A 10692-nucleotide genomic window follows, 5' to 3' on the forward strand; every position below is an offset into this window, starting at 1 on the left:
AATGATCAATAGTCTGATGCCTCTGTCACCAGGCGGGATCTGAGACGAGGCTTTGACAGGAGGCACGTCACCTCCGTCAGCCTCCGTCAGCCTCATGTCCCTCGTGCACGAGCTGTTCTATCTGCAAGTGACTAAACCACACAACAGTGTGAGAAACAAAGTGAGGTGTGTGTGTGTGTGTGTGTGTGTGTGTGTGTGTGTGTGTGTGTGTGTGTGTGTGTGTGTGTGTGTGTGTGTGTGTGTGTGTGTGTGTGTGTGTGTGTGTGTGTGTGTGAGAGACAGAGAGAGAACATGAACACATGCACACACAGAAGCATGTTACAGAATGTCTGATTCGTTTTTATACTCCCACCAACCCAGCCTGTGGTGCTGCTGTGCTGCAGCAACACTTTGCTGCGACTCCTCCACTCATTTAATTAACCTTTTGCTGGCGCCGTTCACACAAAGAATCCAACGCTAAAAACATGTACGGCTGCAAAGTGGACCTGTGACGTGGACAAACTGAAAATCGCTGCATTTCCTCAGAAACAGCTCCAGGTGGGGGCGCCGGCGCCTCCACCGCCACCTCCACCGCCACCTCCACCTCCACCTCCACCGCCCCCGCCACCGCCACCGCCGGCGCCGGCCCGCCATCCTCCATGGAAACATCAAAGAGAGGAACGCTTTCTCCCCCAAAATGACTCTGGACAGAAGGTGCAGGCCAGAGCAAAGGATCCCGCTTTAACCAGAGATGACAGGCATCACGGTGGAAGTCCCTTTCTCCTCACCGGGGTCAGCAGGCTGCAGGCCCCGCCCCCTGAACAATAACCCCCCCCACCCCCCCGCGCGGCGTGAAGACCTCTGCAGCCAGGACGAGCTGCCATGAGCCGGTGCCGTCGTGAAGCTTCAGGAGCGAACAAGTGAGTCTTTTCACACCCTATTAGGACTAGTACTCAACTGGGCCATGCTGTTTCTGTTTCATGCAGTCATTCATGTTTTATGAGAGCTATAATATTGATTCTGCAGCCAGAGCAGTCAACATTAGGATGGAAAAAAACCTGAAAAAAAGATGAAAAATAAAAATAAGAGTGTGTTTCTATGTTTACACTTACTCAGCAGCACTAACAGGCCCGAACACAAGCGCTCACCTCACCAGTTGGATCTTTACTACAAATTTATAGTGAAAGAAAAAAAACAAAGAATTGCAGTCAGGAGTTTATGTTCAGATTAACAGAGGGATGCATGAAGGAATTTTCTCCTCTGAGCCAGAAATATCATTTCAAATGTATTAAATCAAACATTTCTTTTGATCTTTTTTTAAAAATTGCGAACAGCTTCACATTATTACTTTGATTTGAAGAACTCCAATGTGACAAAAACTGTAAAATTGCACGGTTATTCATTAAATATTTGAAGATATTGCAGACTCCAGAGTGACTCGAATTCCAACCCGTGCAAACAGTTTCTGAAAAGAAAAGTACAATTTCCTGCAGTGGGTAAATTCCAAGGCCACCGAACGAAACCAGTTGTGTATTTTTGCATCTGTAATTAGTGTCTGAATTGTAGTTAAGGAAAAATAGTGAGACATTTAAGAACTTTTGCTCCAATTATTATTAAACTGTAGACTTGGAACATTTTGTGTTGGATTAGAGAATAATTCATCAGAGTTGGTGAAGAATGTGTTTTTATGATCTGTACCTTCTAAATGTACACACTAAGACAGCGGTGCAGCGTCTGAAGCACCATTTTGTGGCTGAAAACACGTCTGTCCTCTTTCCTTTTTTTTTTTTTCTTTCCCCATTGAGTTTCTACTTATAGCACAGTTCCTCCCCACAGGCAAGAAGTTTCAACACTTTGCAGCGGGTGGATGTCACAGTGCAAATATAACACAGAGTGGGCATAAATATATGGTGTGTGTGTGTGTGTGTGTGTGTGTGTGTGTGTGTGTGTGTGTGTGTGTGTGTGTGTGTGTGTGTGTGTGTGTGTGTGTGTGTGTGTGTGTGTGTGTGTGTGTGTGTGTGTGTGTGTGTGTGTGTAACCTATCACTGTCAGGTGATAGAGAACCATATGAAACAGCTTATGCATAAAAATCAATAGAAGGTATTTATATCTGTAGGCATGGAAATACATGAAAGCGGAGTAGTGAGCAGGGAGCACGCATATTAAATGAGGTAAAAGACATTTTTTCTTGTAGTTTTCTGGATGTGATCGTTTGTAGTGCTGCGGTAGCAGACGCCCGGTGTAAATAGAACGGCGTGACATATTGAGATGTGCGAGGACTCCTTGCTACGAAAAGCAACATAACAAATGTTTTAATCGATGAACTTTCAAGCTTTCAGGGATTGGATCAGCGGCTGGGGATTATCTCAAGTGAGAAATCAATCAGATCTGCTTAGCTGATTTTTATCTTTTTTTATTATCATCATTTTACAAACAAACATCAGTTATGACTGCCATTAATTACAATAACTAAGAGCCACGTTTAACCCTTTAGAGGACACTCTCTAAATGACAAACATTTGAATTGTATTTCAACAGTGAAACTTTTTAAAAGCACAAAACTAACAAATAACATGTTCCAGTATACATTAGGGAAATGTGCAAAACTGACATAACCTACACGTATTTCATGATTTCTGGAACGGAAATTAGATCCATTTCATTCTGAATTTAGCAGATTTTCAAAAGAAAACCATCAACTGGGATTAGGAAGGGATTTTCCAAAGCAAAGAAACACAAGTGTTCATGTGAACATGGTCCACGTTTATCTCAGAAGCACCACACTTTGAGGATATTTACACAAATACTATGTATGTATTTAGTTAATATTGTTAGTAATGTTCACATATAGTCACTTCCTCATGATAGTTGACAAATCCTTTAAATGTTATTCCATAGTGTCAAACAGTATGGTTCCATGACGCACACTGAATTGGCTTGGTGCTAATTGAGGAACTATAAATGACTAAGCCAGTCCTGTTCTCCAGTCAGTGGGTTGTTTCAAACCGTACGCTGTGGAGACGACCACCAGAAGGCGGAGCTCGTCCTCGGAGAGGTTATCATTTGCAGACGTGAATGCGCTCGGGCTGCGGTACTTGCCTGTGTCAAACTCTCTGTAGAACAGAGTGAATTAGAATGAAATATTGAGTTCATTTATGAATAAGTGGGGCTGAACGGCCCCTCGTCGCAGCTCCTGCATGCATATTCAGCTGATGGAAACCTTTGGATGGGTCATTTCTCTGAGCTGCTTCATTAAATTGTGAAAGTCAAAAGTGCAATGCCTCCTGACAAAAAAAGAAAGACCTCGATCTGTAGAGGTGGAACAGTGGGAAGGTTTGTTCTTTCCCCTGCTTAATATCCAGATCATGAAAAAAAAAAAAGGTTGGGGGGTGGGGCTGGGGGGTGTGGGGGGGGGGGGGGACTTCAAACCATAAAATCATGGAGTGACACGCTGAGCTTTAATGCTTTCAAACAAATACTAAGATTTAAAAGGTTTGGCACCTGAGATAAAGCAGATAAAGTGATTATTGGACCTGAAATGAAAGGAACCGAGAAAAGAGTCGAGTTAGTTAAAGTCTCAATGGGACCAGCCAGAGCCAATCAAAATAAACGTGTGTGTGTGTGTGTGTGTGTGTGTGTGTGTGTGTGTGTGTGTGTGTGTGTGTGTGTGTGTGTGTGTGTGTGTGTGTGTGTGTGTGTGTGTGTGTGTGTGTGTGTGTGTGTGTGTGTGTGTGTGTGTGTGTGTTGAAGGGCCGGTGGAATCAACACATTGAAGCTGAGACTTCTCTGGCAGCGTTGGGAGGAACAATAACAGATGAACAGTTTCATTTCCACCGACTGGCCTGAACAGAGCCTCCCTGTTTCAGCAGGTCTCCGTGACGGTACAGACAGAAAACAAACATTAGTGATTTACATTGTGGAGGTAAAAGTGTCTCAGTGTCCCCGGCAGATCAAGCAGAAGAAGGACCACCATTAAGAAAATGACTTGTCTGTAAAATGTCAAACTGAGGCCAGAGAGGAATCTGAAGACAAGGATTCTCTCTCCAGGAAATGATAACCAAGCCTAATTACTTAAAAGGCCTGCCACTCCGCCAGCCCATTGGTTTGGTGAGATGATTAGAGCTGCATGTGTTAAAGCGCCACGATGAGGACGAACAAATGGCCGGGACACTTTGAAGCTCAGAAATCAAGTTTAACAGCCAAACACCAAAAACACATTGAGCTGTAATGATAAGCTGTCAGTGACGCTACGTTTCTTTGAAATATGGATGAAAACCAACATCTTTTAAAGACGATTCCACCGGTATTTTCTTAAGCAAATATGTGAGGAAACCTCAGTATTCCTTCTTATCCGTCCTACATGCACAGCCTCCATTTGACACAACAAAGATTTGCCCTCTTCAAACACCGAAGCTCAATCCTCCATCTCAGGTTTCCAGCATGATCAAATTTGCACTTCAAACCATTGTGCCCATTTAATCAGCCATTATGTATGCCCAGTCAACCACTGCAGAAAGAAAATCTGGGGCCGCGGCACACAAAGCTATCTTTGATTATACGCTAGCTCATGGGGAAACTTTATCAAACTCCCCTGCTTCCTGTGGAGACGGACCAGGTGACCAGCGGACCCGCGGACCCGCGACCCGTGGACCCGCGGCTGCTCAATCTCAATCTCAATCTCAATCTCAAGGCCAAATTCTTTTTCCCGCATGCGGTAAAGGAAGAACGGCTTTGATCCGAACAAAGACCTCTCCGGATACCGGCCCCACCAATCACGCCCACACTCCTTCCCACCAATCAGGGGCCTCGTCTCCGGCACCAACCATAATCCAACCCACTGCTGCTTCGTGCCCCCCCAAGCCCCCCCCCCCCCCCCCCCCCCCCCTTTGGAAGGCAGGAACCGCAAACAAATAAACGCTTTACAGATAAAAGGAGGCCAAGTGTGGCTTACTCACCCATCTCATTGTCCGATTTATTGTCCATTTCCGTGTCAGTGAGCGTGAGCGCCGAGTTGGAGCGACTGGAAAGGCATGAATTCTGCCCCGATTTTGCCCCCGTTCCCCAAAGAGTCATGGTACGTTCCGGTGATACAGGTTCATGGTTTTCTGAGGCGACCGGTCCCCGGGAGTAGCTGCTGAGCGGGTGGGAGAGGCCGGGCTCGGGGCACAGGGCCAGGCCCCGGCGAGCCGACGGCTCGCAGAATCCCAGTTGTCTCAGCGAAAAAGTCTGGCCTGGGAACGACGGGGGGAAGTAGTGAAGTTAACAAACCGAGCAACGGCGCGGTTAACAGCCAAGAGCCGGGCGACTTAAAAGAACACTTAGTCTGAGAGCGCCAGGACAAGGCAGGGGGGTAATTGTTAAATTAGAGCTTTAACAACTTCCTCCAAAGGCACTATCAACATGCAACAAAAACAATTCACTTCAACTAATGCACGACCTCTCAAAAACACACGTTTAGATATCAAAGTAAAAAGTTGAATTACACAGTTTAAGACAATACTTATCATTTAAAACTCATATAAAGATAAACAGTCTCACTGCATTACTTTTTGTCATTTCAAGGTTCTGCTCGTCAGTCAAAATGAAAAATCGGTTATTTTAGCTGCAAACAAATCCAATATTGATCGCTCCTCGACTTCCCCAGTTTATTAAATGAATAATGGGATTTAATGATTTAAATAAAATTGTAAAAAATCCAAATATGATTCAAATGTGTAACCACAAATTAATATTATATTATTATTATTATTATTATTTATGAAAAAAAAGATGAACTAATTTACAGTAAATTCATAGCTTTTTATACGACCTCTGGAATAAAATTGTCCTCTATTTTGGCATCATTCCACAGTTTTTCACACACCATCACACACAGAGGGAACAATGAGCAAATATAGCATCTAATCGACTCAAACAATGCTTTTTCCCCTCCACCGACATTAACTCTGACATTTACTGTGATGATGTACGAAACACTCATTAACACTAAACGCCTGGATTTAAATATATATATATAATTATAAAGGAAAACAAAAAGCTAGTTTTCTTCCCACAAACCATCATAATCCTATTAATTCTGAAATGGACACCAATTAGCAGCCAGGAAATGTAGGGGAGTAATGGATGGACCTTCTGATTCCAATCCTATGAGCCAAAGGAGTGCCATAAAATAAAGGAAACTGCAGAAACTTTTTAATTACTGAAATTAGACCAGTTCCTAAGAGCCAATTAAAGAAGCAGGTTACTTACTGAGCATTTTTCCTTATAATTTTACCTCATATGAACATTTCATAAGGTCACACTAATCCACTGTATCATACCTCAAATACCAGTTCTCAGAAAAAAAACTATCCTTTGGTAGTGTTTACCACTGTCGAGCGTCATTGCGGCTTCCTGCGTTTTATTCTGGAGAGCTCGCAGAGATGAAGTAGAAGTGATGGTATCAAACAAACAATCCAATCCCTGCATCTTGGTTCTAATGAAGTTTCACTGTTAAACCGGGAAAATGGAGGATCGACTGCAGTCTGACTAACTGAAATGTTCCAATTAGTTCAAAAGGAAATGCAAAAGTGGACATTTGTTTTATTATTTTTACAACAAATTTTATTTTAGTTTTTTGTATTTTGTAGTATTTTTTTTTAAATGTATGAGCTGAAAACAAACAGGCCTGAAAGGTAATCCTTTATAGAAAACCCTGGAAGGCCCAACAACATTAAATGTTTCAGGAATAAACGTCCTCATGCAACCTTATTATATAAAATCTACATTTTTCATCTTTAAAAATAAAATAAAATTACATTTCTTGATGAATTTCTGCTAAATTCTGCTGAACATTATTTATCGTGTTATTTGCATTAAAGTGTAAGTGTTGGCTTTGTATTTGAGAATAAACAGTTCGGACCTGGAGGACCACGAAGGTTTCCTGCTTCCCAATCACGTCTATTTAATCATGGATTTTATACCATTATTAGTTTGGAAGCAAGAGGAAGTCATATGGGGGAACACATTCACTGAACGAGCTTTAAAATGAGCTGAGATGAAGGTTGATGTGATGAAGACGAGGAGGACGAGCGCTCTCACCTGGCCTGCTGTACTCGGCGTTCTCCTTGTGGACCATCTCCTTGACTCTGCCTCCGAACAGCATCCGGGAGGGGTCATGGTCGAAGGCCTGCAGCGTCTCGCTGGAGCTGTAGGACTTCTGGGTGGGGACGCGGCAGGCGGCCCCGTCGTCGCGGTCGGTGGAGGAGGCGGTGTAGCGGCGCTCCCGGTCCCGGTCTCTCTCGCACTCCCTCTCTCGGTCCCGCTGGCTCTTGGACAGCGAGCAGAAAGGCCGCTGCTCCCTCACCCTTTCCATGCTGCCTGCATGCTGGGGATCCAACTCCCACCCGTTGGCCGCCGACGCTCTCCCGAGACACTCGCCACTGGATTAGTTCTCTCCTCCTCCTCCTCCTCCTCCTCCTCCTCCTCCTCCTCCTCCTCTCCTGGATCCCTCCTCCTCCACTCCTAAACCTTCAGACGGTCACTTCTTCAGTCCATTCGGGGCTTCCTCCCGCTCTACCTGGAGAGGAGAGAGGAGGAAAGGAAGCTCAGATAACACTAATCCATCTGCTTCATCTTCAAACGCACACACTCATCCCCTCCACTGCTCCTCCCCCCACGCCGCCCCCCCTCCTGGAAGCCTCACCCGTCAGCTCCAACAACACCACTTCCCCTCCTCAAGATCAACTTCTTCTTTTTAACGGCGAGTTCACACCATACCTGGTTTCACTGAAGATCTCCAATGAATTCAATCAAACCAATGACACTGATTATATCAATATATCATAATCCAAGTACGGAAACGTCTATATATATATATATTTAGATATATTTCTTAAAGTTGTGGTGGTTTTTATCACAGTAATCCAACCAATTCTTTGGCGTGCCGACATTCATCCAGATGGTTCTGGTTTACTCGCCCCGCTTTTTAAAAAAAAGATGGAGGCAAACTGCAGCTTCATTTGAGCTCCACAGAGCTCTGAGAAATCATAACAGAAATGTGTTTTCCAGAACACTGCCTTTGTTCCTCTGAATAATCCACAAAGCAGGCGAGCAGCACTTCTCACAAGAACTATTCCTCCGCTGCATGAAAATTAATTCACTGCGAGTTCAGAGAGGCTGAAAAAAAACCCAGAGCGACCTGCATGACAAGATACCAGCAGAGGTAAGAGAGGAAGAACCTGGCGTCTCCCTCAGCTTCCCATCACGGCCCGAAGCAGCAGCCGGCAGCCGGCAAGTGGACCTTTTCCTACGGAAATTCAAATCTAATGTTTTTTAGGTTGGATACACAATCAGCAACTTTAATCAATGTGGAAAATCCATCGACTCTGTAAGAGGAAAAATACTTTCACTGCTGGAAACACAGCAGCCACATATGGAAGCAAAACCTCGGGATTTCTTTCAATATCTGATTATAATATCTACATTTTCTTCTTGAAGTCAGACTAACTTCTGTATTTAATATATATATATATATATATATATAACACAAAAAAGATTCGTTTGGAGTGCAACAGGAAAGAGTCTGTAGTGAAGGCCAAGAAAAACTTTATTATAATAATTAAATAAAGTACACAAATTAAGTTTGCTGAACAATAAGTAAAGCTAAGATAAGTAATAATTACACTTTTTTTATTTTTTAATCAGCGCAAACCTCACCTCTTTAAGTCGCCTGTGTCCCGGATCCCAACATGCAACTGGAACAAACAATGTAAAACAACCTGAGAAGGATCGGCGCTGAATTCTTTAACTTGTTCAACATGTGACCCGTCCACTCCGTCTAAAACCTGGACAAGGAGGAGGAGAACGTGACAAATCCTCCAAGAAATAAAACCTTGAGTGGAATGTGGATCCGTGGTGTTTATTACCACACACACACACACACACACACACACACACACACACACACACACACACACACACACACACACACACACACACACACACACACACACACACACACACACACACACACACACACACACACACACACACACACACACACACACACACACACACACACACACACACACACACACACACACACACACTTTCATTTCTCTCTTGGCTGAGCTGTAAGACTTCAGTATCAGACTCCTTCTTTCCCCAAATGAGATCTACTTCGTTTCACATCAAGCATCAAAACCTTCCAATGAAGCCGGGATGGCGGATCGTCGCACTGCAACACGGCGCCGGCCCCAGAGACACTTTCCAAAAAAGTGAAGCAGCCGCCGATGGAGTCCAGGATGCAGGATAATGAAAACTGTGAGCTGTTCTAGGCCTCTTAAACTTATTTTTTCCTCCCTCTCTCAGAGTTGCCTGATATCATTCGGTTTTCCCCGATGGGCTGAGATGCAATCAGTGACACACTCTCTTGTAACCCTGACACTCCAGTCCACACACACACACACACACACACACACACACACACACACACACACACACACACACACACACACACACACACACACACACACACACACACACACACACACACACACACACACACACACACACACACACACACACACACACACACACACACACACACACACACACACACACACACACACACACACAGGTTTTACGATGCCACAGGCCGTCTCACTACCGTCTCATCACTTTCAGGGAATTGTACACAGCCGTGCAGATTGGCAGATTAATGCCCAGGATGAGTGTGAGCGGGCACGCCCAGAAGCCCCCCTCTGATTACGAAGCCCCTCGTCTTTATGGTCTTGTGAAGAGATTCACCGTCTAAAACAGCTAATGCTACAAGTCCTACCCACTGAGCCGCAATCCGGCACTATAGGAGGAATTAGATTTATGTCCTCCTAATCAGCTATAAGCTCTTGAGTGACCAGGCATGTCCACATATAAACAACCCGGATTCCTGTGAGGACGCTGAGATGCCATCTTCTTCACGGCTCATCCAAGTGTCCTGCTTGAGTCCAGGCGCAGCACGCCGGGACGCCATCAGGACACAAGGAAGACGTTCAAGCTCGTTTCAATTATGTACAAAAGGTCAGAGAAGCTCTTCAGGGAACGCCGCTGAGCTCCTGCAAGTCTTAAATTTCAAAGGTTTTAACTCCAGCGTGAGTGAACCCAACGCTGCTCAGCACAAAAGAAGAAAAGCTGCTCTGTCTTAGCTCAGTTGTGCAAAATGCACCTCCAGTTGCTCGGCGGAGCGACGGTGTCAAACCTGCGGCTCGACGGCTGAAACCGGCCGGGGGGGGGGGGGGGTGCGGGGGGGTGCTGAAAAATGAGAAAAAGAAGGGAAAAAAGGAAAAAAGGAAAAAAGAGGAAAAAAGAAAAAAAAGGAAATATAAATTTTTTTTTTTTTAAGGAAAAAAATTATGAATAAATGAAAATTCACTCAATCAATCAATAAAAAACGATCTGACCCAGGCAATGTAACCATGCAATCTTTAAGCATCACATGCAATTTAACTCAAATTAAAAACGGGTTTGATTTGACTCTAACGTTTCACTAGTGAAGTAGCATGTGTACTGAATTTGTGAAAACATTAAATTATATTTCTAAAGATGAGCCTGAAGAAAAACCTGCGACTTGCAGGATTTCAGATCTTTGCACTGATTTGAAAAATGAATTTAAAGTGAGACTGGAGGACACCTTTGGTTTGTTGTTTCAGCTTGACTGTATTTTGCACCAGAGGA

At 44.2% G+C, this 10692-nt stretch overlaps 1 protein-coding gene across 1 annotated transcript in view; it reads right to left on the bottom strand.

Moving 5' to 3' along the window:
- Positions 1-7333, bottom strand: part of LOC308111358 (teneurin-3) — a gene marked incomplete at its 5' end in the record, with an annotated part of 187682 nt that extends 180349 nt beyond the window's left edge. Inside the window, 2 exons of the mRNA XM_080466222.1 lie at positions 4935-5210; positions 7060-7333. Coding sequence (XP_080322348.1) covers positions 4935-5210; positions 7060-7333 — 550 coding nt within the window. The remainder of the gene's footprint in view (positions 1-4934; positions 5211-7059) is intronic.
- Positions 7334-10692: the final 3359 nt, after the last annotated feature.

The sequence above is a fragment of the Lipophrys pholis genome, assembly GCF_963383615.2.
Source record: "Lipophrys pholis genome assembly, chromosome: 6".
In the NCBI taxonomy this organism is placed as follows: Eukaryota; Metazoa; Chordata; class Actinopteri; order Blenniiformes; family Blenniidae; genus Lipophrys; species Lipophrys pholis.